General features: G+C 42.7%; 1 protein-coding gene across 2 annotated transcripts in view; it reads left to right on the top strand.

Moving 5' to 3' along the window:
- LOC122817654 (lipoprotein lipase-like) overlaps window positions 1-20,572 on the top strand; it is a 201,966-nt gene that overhangs the window by 148,787 nt on the left and 32,607 nt on the right. For both annotated transcript variants that reach the window (XM_044090717.1, XM_044090716.1), the window contains exons 7-8: window positions 15,152-15,272; window positions 17,980-18,201. In XM_044090717.1, the coding sequence (XP_043946652.1) occupies window positions 15,152-15,272; window positions 17,980-18,201 (343 nt within the window). The remainder of the gene's footprint in view (window positions 1-15,151; window positions 15,273-17,979; window positions 18,202-20,572) is intronic.

Genomic DNA, 20,572 nt, shown 5'->3' with positions numbered 1-20,572 from the left:
GAGGCCCAGGGACAAAAGCTCCACAAATTAAAATATTACAGACATAGTTACAGATGAAGAATCCTAGCAATTAAAATATTACAAACATAGTTACAGATGAAGAATCCTAGCAATTAAAATATTGCAAACATAGTTACAGATGAAGAACATAGTACATTCAGTAGATAACTAGCATTTGTTCTATCCACGAAGTCATAGCAGATATTAACAGTTGTTACAATAAGAAGTTACTGCCATATAATAAGTAGATAGGTATGGAAGTGTCAGAGCTTGATGCAATCAAAGGTAGTTTGTGGGGTGGAAGAGAGGTAGAGGGTAGATGGAGTGGGAGAAGTTAGAGGGGAGAGTTACAAGGGCATAGCCAGCATGTTTTTAGGTGCGCTTTAAGTAAAGCTTTGAAGTGGGTGCCTGATGGTAGAGAGGTTATTGTGGGGGGGGGTGTTCCATAATTTGGCTATAGCGCTGGAGAGTAGTGCTTCTCCAGCAGTGTTATTGGCTCTAGTAACCTGTAATTGATTTTTGTTGCTGGATCGTAGTGGTCTGGTGGTGAGATAGGGTTGGAGTAGATACTGGAGGGATGGGACCTTTAGAGGATGGTTAACCAGTTTGTGGGCGAGTGTGAGTTGATACCATTGAAGGAGGTGAGGGAGTTCTAGCCAGCCTAGTTCAGTAAGTGAGAGACGGTGGTGACTGCGGTAGGATGCCCCGGTGGCGAAGGAAAAATAAATGCAGTATACACAGACAGTTTAGAATAGCCAGTCTTACTGTGTATTTCTGGAATAAAGCTCACAGCTTGTTTACACAGGAGTCACAGTTCTCAGTGTGTATGATAACATCATCAAATTAGGTAGCAGCATACTGGCCATGGCAGTTTAAGACTTGGTCCATGAGTTGCTGAAAGAATACATAGAACCATGCAATCTAAAAGGAAAGATAGTATAGTAGAATAAGCCTTTAGGTGTTGCAAAAAACATGTTTTATTTATCTTAAACTGTTGGAAAGATTTGCCAGTAGCTAATAATGAGGTCTGGTGTTAGCAGCCTTCATGTCCCGATCTTTTCTGTAACATCATCTGCTCTAAGCAGTAGGTAGCTATCAAATTCTGAGATGCTGTTCAGCTTTTTGAAGTCATTACAGAACCTCATTTTTCTACCAGATTTAGGGAGTAAATGTATATTGCTGTTACACAAGATGCTTGTGAGGTAATAAAAGAGTCTGACAGTAAGTTTACTTCCTGTTGTATTGCCTTTTTTACTCTGGTATTCTAGGAATGGTGCGAATAAGGTGAGATTAGATAGTATATCATCTACCAGAAATACAAGCACTGGGGTCATTTTTTTCACTAGCATTACCTTTCTGTGTTGCTATATCATAGTCACAGTTCTGTACATCCTTTAGAGGCGTCAGAATGTTTGTACTATCTGTCCCAGTCTTCTATTACTAAAATGACTAACTATTTTACTTCATTAAACATTTCTGTTATTTTAAATGGGTACTGCCATTTAACCAAAATTTTTTTTCTGCGTACAGGACCAAATTTACCCCCCTGATTTCAAGGTTTAGATTCTTAGGTCCTTGTATTTCTATTATATAGCCTTTGTTGTGTAGCTCAGGCTGTTTCATGTGTCCCTGACTGGGGGCCTCACCACTTTCAGCCTACATTGTAGTGCTCGCTGACACTTTTAAATAGGATTTTCTGTTCTGATCAAGTTTCTCTTGCAGTAAGAATCAGTCCCATAGGATGCCTGTTGTGCAGTAACTCAAGCAGACTGAACCTTGTTGAAGCAATACTTCTGTAATGGCAAAACAGTAAGTGTGCTATTAAAAAAATCTCACTTTTTGCCATCTTCCTGAGTAGAGTTTTTCAGCGTGGGACTTCAGTTTTTGGTTAAAATGCTCCACTAAACCATATGTCTGCAGATGGCACACTTAACTTTTTAATTGGTTGCCCTCTTGTACCACATTCCGAAAGTTTGCTAACAGTTATCCTAGTCCTGCTCCTGACCCTAACTCCAACACTACATCTTACCCTAGCAAAACCCTAACTCCAGCACTACAGCTTACCCCAGCCAAATCATAACTCCAGCACTACAGCTTACCCCAGCCAAATCATAACTCCAGCACTACAGCTTACCCCAGCCAAATCATAACTCCAGCACTAATGCTTACCCCAGCCAAACCCCAACTCCAGCACTACACCTTACCCTAGCCAAACCCCAACTCGAGCACTACACCTTACCCTAGCAAAACCCTACTTCCAGCACTAAACCTTACCCTAGCCAAACCATACCTCAAGCACTACACCTTACACTAGCCAAACTCTACCTCCAGCACTGCACCTTACCCTAGCCAAACCCTGACTCCAGCACTACACCTTACCCTAGCCAAACCCTAACCCCAGCACTACAACTTACCCTAGACAAACCCTTACACCAGCACTACACCTTACCCTAGCCAAACCATACCTCGAGCACTACACCTTACACTAGCCAAACCATACCTCCAGCACTGCACCTTACCCTAGCCAAGCCCTGACTGCAGCACTACACCTTACTCTAGCCAAACACTAACACAAACACTACACCTTACTCTAGACAAACCCTAACTCCAGCACTACACTTTACCCTAGCCAAACCCTAACACCAACACTACACCTTACCCTAGCCAAACCCTACCTCCAGCACTACACCTTACCCTAGCCAAACCCTACCTCCAGCACTACACCTTACCCTAGCCAAACCCTACCTCCAGCACTACACCTTACCCTAGCCAAACCCTACCTCCAGCACTACACCTTACCCTAGCCAAACCCTACCTCCAGCACTACACCTTACCCTAGCCAAACCCTAACTCCAGCACTACACCTTACCCTAGCCAAACCCTAACTCCAGCACTACACCTTACCCTAGCCAAACCCTAACTCCAGCACTGCACCTTACTCTAGCCAAACCCTAACTCCAGCACTACACCTTACCCTAGCCAAACCCTAACTCCAGCACTACACCTTACCCTAGCCAAACCCTACCTCCAGCACTACACCTTACCCTAGCCAAACCCTACCTCCAGCACTACACCTTACCCTAGCCAAACCCTACCTCCAGCACTACACCTTACCCTAGCCAAACCCTACCTCCAGCACTACACCTTACCCTAGCCAAACCCTACCTCCAGCTCTACACCTTACCCTAGCCAAACCCTAATTCCAGCACTACCCTAGCCAAACTCTGCCTCTAGCACTATACCTTCTTGACTAAAGCCCCATTCCAGCTGAAGAAAAACAACCCCAAAGCATAATACTGCTACCACCATGCTTCACCGTGGGGGTGATGTTCTTTTGGTGATGTGAGGTGTTGTTTTTGTGCCAAATGTACCTTTTGGAATTGTGGACAAAAAGTTCAGCCTTGGTCTCATCAGACCATAACACATTTTTCCACATGCTTGTAGGAGAATTGATGTATTGTTTTGCAAATTATAGCTGGGCCTGGATGTTTTTCTGTGTAAGAAAAGGCTTCTGTCTTGCAACCCTACCCAATAACCCGGACATATGGAGAATACGGGAGATTGTTGTCACATGTAGTACACAACCAGTACTTTCCAGAAATTCCTGCAGCTCCTTCAATGTTACTGTAGGTCTCTTGGCAGCCTCCCTGATCAGTTTTTATCTTGTTTTTTCCTCAATTTTGGAGGGACTTCCAGTTCTTTGCAACGTCACTGTTGTCCCATATTTTCTCCACTTTTTGATGACTGTCTTCACTGTGCTCCATGGTATATCCAGTGCTGTGGAAATTTTTTGTACCCTTCTCCTGACTGAGTTTCAACAATGAGATCCCTTTGATCTTTTGTAAGCTGTCTGCGAACCATGGCTTTTGCTGTAGCAGGCAACTGAGTAAATGTCAGGAAAATCCTACCAGGACAGCTGAACTTTATTTGGGGTTAATCAAAGTCTCTTTAATTGATGGCAGGTGTGTACCCAAGAAGACTGAGTGCTGTGGTTGAATCAAAGGGTGCTTCAGCAGGGTGTTGGTTTGGGGGTGTGCACACTTGCGCAACCAGCTTGTTGTACATTTTTTGAGGTTTGTATTTATTCCCCTAACAGATTTGTTTGTTTTTCAGTTGAATTGTGGAGGTTGTGGGCTGTGTTGGGGGTGGGAGGGGTTTTGGGGTGATTTGTTGTGGTCTCGTTTTTTTTTTATGTCGCAGAGGCCTGGCGTTTTAACAGGAGTGTGTACACTTTGTATATCCACTGTATATTGCAACAAAAAAATTCTCGCCGTGGAAGCTAAGGTAACTTTCTCCCATGATTACCTTCTCCCCAGTCTACTGTACAGTTCTCAGGTTTTTACTAATCTTAACTCAACTGTCCTTGCCAAACTCAAATCAACCTACAATTTTATTTTATTTTTTTTTATTTTACATTTGTTAACCGGGGGTGTCTGACTGAGCCGAAAAGGCCCTTTTTTAGCAGAGGCCCGGGGAGAAAAGCTCCACAAAGAAAAATTACAGACACATTTAGTTATTTAGACATGATCAGTATACACACAAATTACAAGAGACATGTTTTTACAGTGGTATAACTAGATTTGCCACCTAGTGAACCTACAAGTCCCATCACTGCCTCTCAATGAAACAGCTAAACTGGCTTTGAACTACCTCAACACCTCCTCCTCTACCAGCTCCAGATCAGTCATTGCATCCTCTACCAACCTTCCTACTGCCCCGCTCTTTCAACTGTAATCTCCCACTACTCACCTGATAGACCTCTCCGAAGCTCCACTCAAAACATTCTTTTAATTTGCAAACCAAAAACTAAGTTTGGATGTAATCTATACAGCTATAACCCCCCCCCCCCGAAGCTTGGAACAGTCTCCCACTTGAAGTTAGGTCTAATAAGCAACTAAAGAAATTTAAGGCCACCACCAGAGAATGCCTGAAAGGTCATTGGACTTGCCATTGTATTCGTCCCCCATAAGCAATACTATATATAGTATAAAGGGGAAGGATTGTCAATAATTATTAATGATAGAGAAACTGTGGATGGTATTATGAATAGAAAAGAAGTGAAAATCATGATATGAATCTTTATAAGCCATTTGACACAACATGACATGAAATCTTATGGGTAATAATGAAAGAATAAGTGAGAAAGTTGAGAAATTATGTATGCCAGCATATAGAAATAAAGTAAAAATGCTTGTAAACGGCTATTTGTCAAGAAGTACATATGAAGAGTGATGTAAGACAGGGATGTCTAATGAGCTGTATACGCTTTACATTAATTATGAATGTGATAGTCTGTGAAATAAATTACAGAATGAAGGGGGGTATATAACACCTGAAGGGCTAAGAATTCTAGTTCTGTTAACATATGCAGATGACATTATAATTGCAAAAAAAAATAAAATTTGGATAAAAGAAGTAATAATTTGCACAAATAAATGTCTAGAGATAACAGGGATGGCTTTAAATAAAGAGAAAAGTAAAGGTTTGGGTGATGTAAAGATTGGGGGTAAATATTTTACAATGAATTAAATTTCTGTATTGGGTAAAAAATTTGGCAATAAAGAAGTACCTAGAATTCCAAAGGTGCCGGAAGCTGTTGAAGACTGGGGGACGGGGGGGGGGGGGTGACAGGGGCACTTAGTGATCTAAAAAGGGCAATTTTTAAAACTATTTACTACCACAACATAGGTTCACTTGGAGGGCATTTTAAGCTTAGCTAGTTTCCATTTTGGTGCTTGAATTAACATTTCCTGATTGGTCTTGCCTATCCCATGGTTGATAATTGTATATTAGCCCTAGTGAAAATAACTGTGATCATACCATAGATAATTTGAGGGGACCCATGTAAGGGATGCAGCATTTAGGAACTGCCTCTATCCATTAGTGGCATAAGGGGTAATCCTGGGGTACATTTTCTGTTACCCATCCTTAGATCCAAATTGAATTTGAGTATGGACTGGGATGAGGTTTGTTTTTCTTGAATGGATTGTCTATTTTGGAACTGTGGCAGCCTCTGTGATATATTTCCATCTCTCCACAACATTCAGTTTAGATACCTGGACTGAGTATTTCTGATGCCATTTGACTTGCTGATGCTCAGTAGGTCCATCTAATTTAGGTCAGAGGATGCCCTGTATGCTAGAAACGTCACCTCTAAGCAGTCTGTAGGATACTGAGCATAGTGATAAATCTTTACGGTAGTCCATGCAAGACCTACTGTTTAGGACTTGTATCCTTTTAGTAAGGTATCTCTGTGGGTATTCCAATTGTTGCATGGGTCTGGACAGATGCATACCAAAGTGGGCATTATACAAAATGATTGACCTAATGAGGGCTTTGTAGAGGGGGGGACAATAACATCTCTAGATTTAGTCGCAATCAATTTGTTTATAAGTTGTGCAATATAGAAAGACTTTCTTATGACTCTGGGCACATGTTGGTTAAAAGTTAGGTCACTATACACACAAATTCCCAAATGCCATCCTAGCCCTCAGTCGGCCCTACTTCCAGAGGCTTAGTATTTCTGTGTCGGTTGCTGTCACTCCAGGACTGACGTCAGGTCGTCAGTGGTATCAGGCAGCCGACGACATTACATCAGTCTTTCTTGCCGAGGAGCCAGAAGTAGAAGCAGTTTGCACAAGTGCTGGTCGGCCGCTACCTGTGTTTTTGTTTCCGAATTGAAGTTGAACTCTTCTAAAGCTAAGTATCCCATTGAGGATCCTTTTTTATTGCTCTAACTGATATCAGAAAATGTTAACAATTGTCTTGCCTGTGGAAAGCAAATACCACACTGAGACTTCCATTCTTACTGCATCAACTGTTTAGGCACAGACCACAACGTACCTCGCTGTCACTTTTGTGCTTTGTTCAACACCAGAACTATACGTCGTTGGGCCCTTATTACAGCTAAATATTTTCGCTCTCAGTCCACGTATTCCGATATGGCTTTGGTATGCCATCTGACCACAGATCTTCCAAAAAAAAATAAGGATAAAGTCAGAGACAGACCGCACAGGTCCAAAACTGCTGATGATGCTTCAATTAAGCTAGTTGTCAGTTCTCCAGTCCTCAGTGATGCGCTTCGCAGCCTCTGATGCCCGCTTCTGTGGATTTGCAGGCCGCTACCGAGACCCATTCAGAGTCTGGTATGCCACGAGACTCTTCTTCAACTAAGGATCCTGTGGATGTCTCTACCTTGGAAGGGTCCGGAGCCGCTGAGCAGGCACCGGCTTCCGAGAAAGTTCTTTGCACTACCGATACTCGACACAAACCGACTACTTCTTTCGCGTCTTCAGTTCTTTTTAAAACTACTGAGTTTCTAAGGCCCAGGGTATGAACTATGCCTAAAAAACGACAACCCAAGCTCAGGCACCTGCTTCCATGCCTCAATCTCAAATGCTTAAAATGGCGGAAGACCTTATTATGTTTATTAGGGGAAGCCAGGCTACCCCTTTCAAAAGAGAAAGAGACTTGTCCCCAGTAGTTTTACCTGAACAGGAGTCTGACTCTGAAGTTTCCGAATATGAAGACATGCAACCCTCTCTGCTTATGAGGACTCTGATGCAGAGGAATCCATTCCTTCTGCCTCTACTCCTGAGGTTTTTTTCATTTGGTGAAACCCTACATACTTTAAGGGAGCATTTCAAATGGGAATGTCAGGACTGTCCTCAGTCAAAAAAGAGACTCAGGGAATTCTTAGACTTACCACAGCACAGACCTTTAGCCATTCCTCCTGTCCTGGATATTGTGGATGATGTTTTTATGGAATCCAGTTTGACTCCTGACACCCTTCCTCCTGCTCCCAGGAAACCCGACCGGTACTATAGAGTCCCTGACTCTCACACATTCCTTTTCAAAAATCCTATTGGTGACCCAGAGGTCATCACCCAAGGATCTAAAGGAATTAAAGCAACCTCAGCTAAGAATCCCATCCCCTCAGACAGGGATTCCGGAGCTTTAGACAGGTGGGGTAAAAAACTATACACTCTTGCCATTAGAGCACTAAATTGTCAGTTCCACTTGCTGAAATATCAGCAGCATACCATGGAACTCCTCAAACAAAAAATATCTTCCTTTCCTGCTGGTGCAGAAAATAAAGAATTACAAGAGCTTATGCATTCTGCAAGCAAAGTTACTAAGCACACTTTGCAATGTGGCTTTGATGCCCTAGAAGCATCTTGCAGGGCTGCAGTCACTAGCTCTGTCCTTAGAAGGCATGCTTGGCTTAAGGAACAGATCTTGCCAGACCTTGTCAAATCAAAATTATTGGACGCACCATTGAACAAAGACAATTTGTTTGGCACCAAGGCAGAAGAGGTTTTAAAAAAGATGGAAGAAAAAGCTAAATCTATACAGACAGTTAATGACTTTTTACAGGTCCAGCCTCTGAGGTTCAGTAGGTATTGTCCCTTCAAGCACTGGTCCTTTCCAGCCCCCTCCAGGCCAGCTCAGTCAACACCCAGAGGAAGCAGACCCCCCCAGACTGCAGTCCCAGGGAATGCAGAGATCTAAGCAATGGAGTTACTCTCTTCAAAAACAGGGAGTGCTAAGCCACCCCCTTATGGTAAGAACTCACAATGACTTTACACCTCCACCCCGTTCCTCTCCCCAAATGCTTGTGCCCCTAGGAGGAAAGCTCTCCTTCCATCCAAACAACTGGGCCTCTATTAGCAATGACTGATGGGTCCTCAACATAGTGTCCGAGAGATACAGATTTTATTTCCACACACTGCCAACCCCAAAAGGGTTCCCAGATCTTCTTCCAAACCAGTGGGCAGAGGCCAAAAAGCAAGTCCGTTCCCCCCTCTCCATGAGGGCAATACAGCATGTCGCTGCAGCCCAGATAGGCCAAGGTTTCTATTCCAGACTCTTCCTGGTACCCAGAAAAGAGGGCACCTGGCACCCAATCCTAAATCTATCCATTCTAAACACCTTTATGCGGATACCAAAATTCAAAATACTCACCCTCTAGCAGCTTCTTCCTATGCTTTCCAAGGATGCTTGGTTAGCCACCCTAGACCTAAAAGAGGCCTATCTACACATCCAAATCAGGGAATCTTGATGGAAGTATCTACGTTTCATGGCAGGATCTATGCACTTTCAGTTCTCAGCACTTCCCTTTGGCTTATCCAGTGCTCCCAGAGTTTTCACAAAAATGCCTGGCTCTAGCCATTGCTTTTTGCAGACAAAGAAATATTCAAATTTCCCCTACTTAGACGATTGCCTGATTGAGGCAGATGGTCAGGAAAAGCTGTTACAGTACCTGAGCTTTGTAAAGGACCTACTGACCTCTCTGGGGTATACTATCAATGAAAAGCAATCAAAACTAGTCCCCACACAAGAAAAATTGTATTCCTGGGAGCAAGCCAGGACACGTCATCCCAGATGGCATTCCTTACTCCAGAAAAACAACCCTACCTGACAGGCTACTTCTCTCAACTAGCCATCAGACCCCAGTTATCTGCAAGGAAAATCCTGCAAGCACTAGGATTCATGTCATCCTGCATTCTACTCATTCCATATGCCAGACTGCATATGAAGGAACTACAATGGTACCTAAAACGCCTTTGGTGTCAACACTCCCAAGACCCGGAAACTATCATACCTATGATACCCTGTTTAAGGAAAGATTTTCTTTGGTGGGCAGCAGCATGCAACCACGACAAGGGACTTCCCGTCTCATAAACCTACGCTGCCCAGACCCTCACCACAGATGTATAAGACTATGCCTGGGGTGCACACTTGGACGGCAGGTGCATTCAAGGCCATTGGAGCCCAAATCAAATACATCTGTACATCAGCCAAAAAGAGATGCTAGCTGTTCAGCACACCCTGACAGCTTTCAGACCCCTACTCTCCCTGGGGCCTCTAGTGATCAAAACAGACAACACCACAGTGATGTGGTATATCAACAAGCAAGGAGGGACTCACTCTTATCCTCTCTGCAGGCTCGCCATGACCCTTTGACACACGCCTTCAGCCATGCAAATACACCTGCTAGCACAATTCCTGCCAGGCTCCCTAAACTCTCTGGCAGACAGCTTAAGCAGAAACCTGCTAGACCCACACAAGTGGCAGCTAGACCAAAGAACCCTCAGCCTTGTAACCCAGAAATGGGGCACCCCGAAGGTAGACCTCTTTGCCTCCCACTCCAATCATCAGCTCAGCAAATTCTGCACCATTGAACTGCACAGCAAAGCTTGGAAAGTGGATGCTCTGTCCTTCCAGTCGGTAAACCTCTCGGTCTATGCATTTCTCCCTCTACCTCTCATTTCAAGGGTACTGCTCAAAATAAGGGAGGAAAAAAACAAGGGCAATATTGATTGCCCCAGACTGGCCACACCAGCACTCATACCCACTGCTGCGCAGCTTGTCACCCCTGCCACCATGGTACCTACCTCAGATCCCAACACCCCTGATCCAGAAGAATGGAGAATTCATGAATCCACAATTGCAGACCCTGAACCTGGCAGCATGGCTTATTCCCTGACCACTCCTCCAGCTGCCAGCCTAAGCAAACAAGTCCTGGATGTTATACATGAGGCCAGACGCCCCAGCACTAGAAAATCCTATGCTGACAAGTGGAAAAGGTTTTGCACCTGGATCCAGGGTAAGGGAGCTGAAACAGCACAGCCCTCCCTACTTCTCATTTTGGATTACCTACTACACAGGGGTCTATCCTTCTCTTCTGTTAAAATTCATGCCTCTGCCATCTCTGCTCATTACAGCACAGAGCCACCTCTCTTCTCACACCCTCTCATCAAACAGTTCCTAAGAGGGGCTAACAACTTAAGGCCACCCAGAAGAGCTCCTACACCAGCTTGGGACCTTAACTTTGTGTTGGAGAAGCTCACCCTACCCCCTCTGAGCCTGCAGCTTCAGCAGAGTTAAAATTTCTCTCTTAGAAAACAGCCTTGCTTCTGGCCATCACTTCAGCTAGAAGAGTTTCAGAGCTACAAGCACTCATGGCTGTAGAGCCCTTCATCATTTTCCATGCTGACAGGGTGTCCCTCAGGACTAATCCATCCTTCATGTCTAAAGGGGTGTCCAATGTGGCTCTCAACCAATCCATTCATTTGCCCACCTTTTTCCCTAACCCACAAAACAAGGGGGAAAGGATTCTGCACTCTCTAGATGTGCACAGACAGTTCAGATTGTATCTGGATAGGACTAAATCTTTTAGAAAAACTGACCAATTGCTATTCAGCTTCACAGCAGGGGCAGAGGGCAAGGCCATATCCAAACAAACAATCTCCAAATGGATAGCACACCGCATCCATTTTTGCTACAAACAGCATGGGAAACTACCCCCAAACGGGGTTAGGATGCATTCCACCAGGGCAGCCTCCGCCTCTGCAGCTTTTCTCAGAGGGGTCCCCACCAGGGCCATCCTGGAGGCTGCAACATGGACTTCTATTCATACCTTCACTAAGCATTACCACCTGCATATCTTCTCTAAATCCAGAGCAGGCTTTGCCACTGCAGTTTTGCCGGGCATACTAGCCAGTCCCCAGTCTTCTTGACTGCCTCCACCCTTTTCTTCAGCTTTGGGAATCAACCCAGGTGTGATGACTGCAACAGTAAAACACGTAGAACACAGTACAGTTGTGTACACTTACCATAAATGTAGATGTTCGAGTGTATTCACTGTTGCAGTCCTGGTTACCCTCCCTCCTGCCCCCTAACATCTTTTGGCTATACCTCTACTTTCCTTTAGTATGCTTAAAAGCCTTTTTGGTGTATTTGCTTTTTTGTTGGAGGTATATCTTTGTGTTTTTATGTTTAATTGCTCCCCATTAGGGGGGCACCTGACATCTGGGGCCATAAAAACTGATGTAATGGCATCGTCTGCATGTTTTATACCCCCGACGACCTGACGTCATGGAAGAAGGGACAGCAACCGATGCAGGACCCAAGACTTTGTTAATCCGGCCGACTGGGGGCAACCTGCAGGCAGATTACCCAAATGTAATGACTGCAACAGTGAATACACTCGAACATCTGCATTTATGGTAAGTGTACACAACTGTACTTTTTTATATAATTGTCTTAAAATCAGGTCACCCTCAGTGTGCATGTTTATTCTTGGTCAGTTTTATTCATGCTTTCTTATTTATTCAAGCTTATTTATTTAGTATTTTTATTTATATTAAAATGTTTTTTGCTTTTAGAAGCTAATTGATGTTTAGCATGTGCCATTTCAAACAGCTACACTTTAAATAGCTGCATTTTTACATTAGTTCTGTTTGTCTGATGAAGTCTTGCTCATAGAAGCAAGACAAAAGCGCTTACACAACTTGTTTTTTAGGAATTAAAACTTGTCTCAGTGGATTATAACTTGCCTCAGTAGATTATATTTTGTTCCTTGGATTTGTCTTCATAGGTTCATAGGTTCATACTAGGCTATCTGCCCGAGGGTATTTACAAGCCTAGCCCATAGTTTTGTGGCTTACGCCACCCCTTTAGTATGGGGAACTATACCCATTATTTTGCTGTGCCTCTGTTGAGCAGTGACACTGAGGTAATCCCTGGGGTATATCTGCGATCTCCCATCCATTGGTCAAGATTTATCTTGAACAAGGCCATTTTATTCCACAGCATAGGAGTCTTTGGGTGATGAATCTATCCCTCCAGCACGCCCTATTAATAGCCGTGAGTTTTAAGTCTCCACCCTTGTGACTCTGACAGATCTAGAATTTTTGAGGTGAAGGATATTCAGCAAATCTGTGTTAGACATGGCCTTGTATGTTAGGCAAAGGTCACCTCTGAGACAGATGTTTGAGACCCTTTATCCTTTTGGTGAGGAACTTTGTGGCCTCTCCAGCTGCTGCGGCATTGTACTCAATCATTGGTCTGATGAGTGATGAGTATAGGGAGACTATGACTCCCTTGATCTAGATGAGAATCCCTTCATGATAAGGTGGGCAATGTAGAAGGTCTTCCTAACTACTTTAGCTACATGGGTGTGAATGACAGACTACTATCAACCTGGGTCCCCAGGTCCCTGATAACTTCTTCTGTGCTCAGTGGATTGCCACCTATTTGGTAGCTAGGTAACCTTGTTTTTCGAAAGGGTATGACTACTATTTTTGGCATTTAACTTTAGGCCATGGCTCTGGCACCAGTTATCCGCTTCTGAGACCCTTCTGAAGGATATCTGTGTCAGATGTGTTTTCTACTATGGCACCCAGTTTGCAGTCATCTGCAAACTTTGTCAGCCATAACCCTCCTGTGTTTGCTTGTACTGAAAAGTAGATGCCAAACAAGAGTGGGCCCAGGACTGAGCCCTGTGGTACACCACTTCTGACAGGCTTTGAGTCTGACATGGCGCCAGCAACTCTGACCCTGTGGGTTCTGTCACTCAGCCAGTTTGCAACCCATCTTGTGATGTATGGGTTAACATTTAAGCTGATGAGTTTTTCAATGATACCCGAGTGGGGTATTGTCAAGGCTGTATGGACTGCCTTTCCTCATCAATGGCTTTGGTGACTGTTTCAAAAAGCCAACCAAGTTTAGAAGGCATGATCTGCCTTTGACAAAGCCAAACTGGGATGGATCCAAAGTCTGCAAATTCCCTATGTCTTTATTTATGAGGTCCATTATGACTCCATGGCTTTGCAGATAAGGCTTGTCAAGCTAATGGGTCGGTAATTTCCAGTCGGTGGAGGCACCGCCTTTGTGAAGTGGGACCACAGTTGCAGTATCCAGAGGTAAGACTATGATTAAACAGCTGTCCTAGCTGTGGGTTTAATGAGTTCATGGAGCACACAGGGGACACCATCAGGTCCCATGGATGCTGTGTTTTTGCTTTGGGAGAGCAGTTCTCACTTGGGCGTTGGAGATGTTTGGGGCTGCAATCGCTTGGATTAGATATCTCCTTTGGGGGGGAGAAGTTTGCACTGAACCTGTCAGCCAGTATGTTGGCAATGTCTGTAGGATCAGTAATCTTCACATCATTTTGAACTAGTTCTGAGCATATCTGGGAGTTTCCTCCCAGGTTTCTAACATACTAAAAGAAGGCCTTATGATTGTCTTTTGAGTCTTTAGCTATTTTCTCTCAAAATTTGCTTTGGATGATTTTATGAGAGCTCTTAGTTTTTACTTATAGTGATCGGGTCCACCAGACTAAAGAGTCTTTGTTTTGCTTGGGATTGCCTTATCCATGCAGTCCTGCAGGTGCTGGTAGAAGGCATTTGTAGTGATTCAGGCTGCTTGAGTACTGTTTTCTGCCGGCTCGGGGGCGAAGGAGACCACACTAGTCTTTAGAAGTGTGAAGTTCTTTACTGTGGTCTTTTTATTTCAGGTGGGGTGGGATGAGGACCTCCAGCGAGATTAGTTTGATCTGATCTCACCAGTGAGGGGTATACTTCCGGTGTTGAACATTGTGCTCCCATGTTCGTGATGATGAGATCAAGTATGTTTTCTCCTCTTGTGGGGATGGTGACTAGTTGTTCCATGGCATTTGAGTTTTCCAGGAACTTTTGGGCTAGGGTGTTCGGGCTTGAGTAGTGTTCCCAGTCTATATTAGGGTAATTGAAGTCACCTAGTATGATGGTGTTTGGTGATACATTTATCCCCTCTAGTGTTTTCAGGAAGGCCATGTGGGGAAAACCTGTATTGCTGAAACCTGTGGTTGTTTTTCAGCAATACAGGTTTTCCCCATTGGGGAATTCTTAATTGCAAAAAGCATGAATATAGTGTCATTGTTTTATGTACACCATTGTCACAAACATCAGTATAATTACTTACTTTGTAGACTTTTTTCCAGGTTCTTAAATGGTATATCAGTAAACATCCAGGTATAGTTAGGGTAGTGCTTAAATAATGTTTTGATGAATTACAAAGCTTCACTATATACTGTGACTTAGGAGCTGCCTATTCCATAAGAAATATGGGAGTCCTAACCTGGGAAGACTGGAGATGAAAGGGAAGAGAGAGGGGGCTGACTTGTTGCTATAGTGATGAGGAGCAATGGCAACATGCCTAAAGCAAGAAACGGTCTTTTACCCAAACGGCACCTGTCAGCTGAACAGAAAGTAAGGTCTGTGTTGATATGAGAGTAACTGCTAGCAGAAGGGCAGATTCAATAAAGGGTTAAGGATAAGATGGCGTGTGGTTCCAGAGATGAGACTCTCAAACATTTTTCTTTCAGTTTATCACTACCAGATGAAGATTACATTTCATAAGGATGACAAAGATGACATAAAGATGCCTTCTCTATTGGTATCCCTATATGGAACAGAAGGAGATGCTGAGAATCTAATAGTTAATATGTAAGTATAAAGAATGTTAGATGGTCACCATGTTTTTTTTTTTAACCTAAGTCTATCCAGCTTGTAAATATTGCTGCTTTAGAGTTTAGGTACTAAGTACGGTTTTCATTTTCAAAAGAGTTTTGCTATGTGAAATGACTATCATTTCTCAGAAGTGTGCTACCTTTGCCAGCAACTAGCAAAACCATGGAAGAGTGAATCTAGAAATAGAGTGGCCAATTGTAGGATGGACAATGGTACATGCTTTGCTGTGATGACTGAATTGAAGTGAAGAAGGAGGAATTTGGAGAGTAGTGCTAGATAGTGCCAGGATTCTTGGCATGAATATCTGAGATCATCTTTTGCTCCTGTTGGTGAAGGGAGATGATATATGGTAGGTATTATGGAAACAGGGACCCGAGAAAGGAGTTGATGTCGTTTGTCAATACCTAAGAGCAAGGTTTTCATGAAGGGCAGAGTAGGCAGGTCAAGAAAAGAAAGGTGTGATATGGAAATGGATTAAGTGTGAATTGGGGTGGGGAGTGATGAGAAACAAAGAAAAAAATGTCAGGAAAAACAAGCTGACGCCATGAGTCCTGATGGAGAAGCAGCTATAGACGAGCTACCTGACAGATTGAAGAAGACAGATGATGAGCCAACATGATTTAAAAAAAAAAGTTGTGGAAAGAGAAGGCAAACATAATGATTACTATGGCCTGAGTGTACCTCAAAGACAATAAAGCAGAGTATTAAGCAAAATATAATTGCTAGAGGATGTGGATAGAAAATGTTTCTCATAGTTTCCTAGGAACATGCAAGGAATGACATAGGATCCTTGATACGATATTGAGCAATGAGGATGGTGCATGGGGTTAGGATGTTAAGATACCACCAGTGAATAATGACTACACTGTGGTGTGGCTAATAACAGACCAAATAACAAGATTCAAATGTGTCACTTGCTAGGCGAGAGTATGGCGAAATCTATGGCAAGGGCAGAAAACCCAGGACAGAGTCAGCTGTCAGAAAGGAGTAGGGGTAATAAAAAGGGGGGCATTGGAGGAGAGGAGGAGGAACAAAGGGAAAAAGAAGAGGCCCTTCTGGGTAAAAAGAGCTGTTAAAGTGGGAGTAAAGGGGATGGAGAACACAAGTAGACTATGGACAGAAGTAGTGGAGGGCAAAAGGCAATGGGATGTAGAGGCGAAGAAGTAAGGTAATAAGAGAGATTAGAGCAGCAAAAGCGAAGATGGAAAATGAACTGACAATATGGATAAGATGGTAAACAAAAGTATTTTATGTGTGTAGCAGGGTGCTGAAGGAGAAAAGCGGGAGTAGTTTAACAGATTACTGAGGGAGGGATCTAACAGAGGATGGGAGCCGAGCCATGATACTAAGTAACTTTGTGTCTCACAGAGGAGCATAAGGCAGAATACTGGGCTAGGAAAGGTGCATGGAGTAAAAACTGATGGAGAACAAGGCTAAACATTTGGACATGGCACCAGCAAAACCCAACATAGAGATTTTTAGTAAATCTCTGTGTAGTGAAGATATATAACAGGACTGAAAGACTGGTACAGCTGCCTGGGTTGAGATGAAATTGGTTAAGGGTGTTTTAGTAAAAACAGGCTGTTTGAATTTCAGGAAAGCATTTGACACAGTCCACACAATGGGCTACTAAGAAAAATAAAGGGTTAAAAGGTTTAGGAAGTGAGGACAAGACTAGTTCAATGGGTAAATTGTGGCACAAGGGAAAGACGTAAATAGTGGTGCTAGGAGGGGACCATGTCAGGAGAGATGAGGGGGAGCAGTGTTGCACCTCAGTGTTTGAGAACAGGATAAACTATGTCTGTGACTGACTCCAAAATAGTTGCAGGGGTGATGCAGTGGCCTGCAATGGAATCTGGAGAAAAACTGGCTCAGTGAACAAGAAAGACAGCAGTTAAAATGTAATGTAAACAACATACTGCACTTACAGTATAATAATCTAATGAAGAAGAATGATCTGGGGGGTGCAACTCAGCCAGACTGACCAGATGAAAGACATGGGGTTGTGGTAACTGCATCACTGGACCATCTTCTGTAGAGCAACACAGCTGCTGCCAGATCAAACAGGATGGTCAAATGCATCCCTAGCGGACCGAGGTCAGTGACAGGAACTCATTCTACTGCTGTGCTGGACTTAGGTCAGACTTCAGCTAGAGTATTATATCCAGGTTTTGAAACCTCAAAAAGAAATGGACATAGCAACACTCAAGTCCAAAGGAAGGCAAATTGAGCAGTTAAAAGAATGGAGTGGGGATGGGATAGATTGTGAATAAGGTTACAGGAGCTGGGGCAGTTTACAGCTTGTGACTAGGGGAGACATGAACTGGATGCAAAAATCATAAAAGGAGCATGTTGGAGGTTGGATGCAATAAGGGCAGAAGGGGGTATTAGTTACTAATGCAGAAATAGTGTTTAAAGTGGACTTAACAAGTTCTGTTTTACTGATAGGGTGGTGAATATGTGAAACTGACTGCCACAGATAGTGGTGTTGACTAACTCAGTGGAGGCTTTCAGAAGAACATGTCAATGATGGAAGGTAGGTAGAGTGAGCAGAGAAACTGACAGCAGGATGTAATCCCATATGCATATAGCAACAAACGTATCTTTCTGGCATGAACTATGTTTTGTTTTAATCTTTTATAGTGGAATATTGATAACTCTTTCTATATTTGTGTTTTCTAAGCAAAGAGAAGATTGTCTCTAACAAGACATATTCCTTCCTGTTGGTTTCTGATGTTGACATTGGCAATCTCCTGAGGATGAAGCTGAAATGGGAGGATCAGTCTACATGGGGCACCTTACCTATCCTAAAGACAGTTTACTCCTGGTTGCCTAGAAACTATTTTTTTGAACCTGGAATTGAGGTAGAGAAGATCTTCTTAAAATCTGGAGAAACCCAAAATAAGTAAGTAGTCAATGGAATAATGTATTTAAAATTATTTAGGTGACATGTTGTATATTATGTTGGTAAAAGCTGGGCTGTTTTTAACTTTTTTGATTTTAGTTTACTTTAAATCTTACCAGAAAGGAAAGCTAAATGAATTGTGCCTTTAATAAGGACGGGTGTATTATGTGCTGCATTTAAAAATATTGGGAGCACATTTTGGGGCTATGGTTTAAATGCTTGGCAGAGGATATGAGGACCTTGTCGTCAAGTTCTTTGGCCTCTGCTAAGTGCTGTTTAATTAATTAGAAAATTTCAGAAGGAGATATGCTCATCGCAAGCCACTGCTGCAGTAGCATATAGCTATTTGAGTTATATCTTACCAAGGTTATAGCAGTTGGCCAGTCTTCCAGCGCCTTTGGCTCTTCCCACACATGCACCCAGGCAGCTGTAAGCTTCAGCTGGAAAGGAGAAACTGAAGCCTGGGTTCCAAAAACTCAGCACTTTATCGATGCCCTGAAGAGCCCCACTCCTTAGTCTGAGAGGGTCAAATCCTAGCTTCTTTCTTCCACTGCTGGGAGGATAAGTTCCCTTTGGAAATGTCCTTCCTTAGTTTTTCTATTTTATATTTAATTATGCTGGGTCTCTTTAAGAATATATTATTGAAAATGGCAATTAGCAGTTGTCTGGCTGTGTCTGCTCAGGGCTTATTTATATATATATATATATATATATATATATATATATATATATATATATATATATATATATATATGTATATTTATAGGTTCCTATCTAATGGCCGAATTAACAGAATGTAGAATTACACATTCCCGAGACAAGTTTGCCGAACTTACACATTACCAATCGGTTAAACTGCCAAATAACACTAGGCAAAAACACACTACAGTGGGGAAAGTGAATTTACGTGTTTCCCCACTGTAGTGCGGTCTTGGAGTTGGTATATTTAAGTAGGGGGGGGTGTGGGGGGCACAGGCCCCCTGCAAAAACATTTTTATGGTGTGTACTAGTGTGTTTAAGCTTACCTTAAGTCCTTAAGTTTCCGGTGCTTTGCTTGTGAAGTCCACCATGATTAACGTTGTACGAGGTACGCTATGGGATATGTTCAGGTAGAGTTCATGTTCTATTAGGCGTAGTGTTATTTGGCAGTTTAACCGATCGGCAATGTGTAAGTTTGGCAAACTCGCCTGGGGAATGTGTAATTCAGCATTCTGTTAATTCGGCCATTAGATAGGAACCCATACACATATATATATATATATATATATATATATATACACACATATATACACATATATATATATATATATATATATATATATATATATATATATATATATATATATATATATATATATATATACATATATATATATATATATATATATATACACACACACACACACACACACACACACACACACACACTATTTCTAAGGAAAGTGTGCTGTTTGTGTAACTTTTTGAGTGCTTTATTGGGACTTGTATATTTTATGGGGAGTGTCAGTGTTTTAGGTGCTTTTTTACACTTTGTAAAAGCATATACCATTTTTATTGACTCCGCCAAGCATTACTTACCATTCAGGCTTCATTCTTAGAGGTAGGATGGAACAAATCAATGGTATCTCAGTTTCTATTCTGTCAATGCCCAGGAAAAGGAACTCTAAATATGAGCCCTTGCCAACACTACAAGCTCAGTCAATACCTCAGCCATTAGTGGGTGACTGTGATGTGGTCATTGGTTTTTCATCAGACCACTCAGTTTTTCCCCCATATCCCTCTGTTGTAGTCCCACTGGCCCATATGGACCAAGGGTTAACCACATCCTCTTTAGCTGTTCAGGTGTCCTTAATGGATATGGGAGAGCCAATGTCTTTGGCCATGGAAGGTTCAGAGGAGAGTGCAGCCTAATGTAGCTGAGGGAAAATACCTGTTCCATGGGCTGAGGTACCATTCCTAGGTCAGTCCTCCTCTAGGGATTTTCCTAGAAAGAAGAAACAAAAACTTAAAATATTCATCTTCTTCTTCTAGCCCTGTTCTTATTGGTCGGGGCAATTTATCTGGCTCAAGTGTCATTGCAGCTCCCCCAGTACGGATATTTCTTTGTTAGATGAAGATGACAGGGAAGGGAAAAAGGCATCTTTTATTATTTCTTGCTAGATTCCTTACTCTAATTTTGTGGAAGATGTTTCCTCATAATACCCTAGAGAAGAATTTTCTTTCTAAAGCTTTTTCTGGAATGAAAAATCTGTTTCACTGGGAGCAACTTAATATTACATCATCTTTGAGAAAATATTATTGTAGGGCTTAGTTGGATATACTAATAACCAGTCTTGTTGCCAGCCCTGGAGGTTGTATTAAAGGCTGTTCC

This window comes from Protopterus annectens, chromosome 13.part0 (genome assembly GCF_019279795.1).
Source record: "Protopterus annectens isolate FY-2018-M chromosome 13.part0, PAN1.0, whole genome shotgun sequence".
NCBI classification, from domain to species: domain Eukaryota; kingdom Metazoa; phylum Chordata; order Ceratodontiformes; family Protopteridae; genus Protopterus; species Protopterus annectens.
This window is presented reverse-complemented; position numbering and strand designations above follow the sequence as displayed.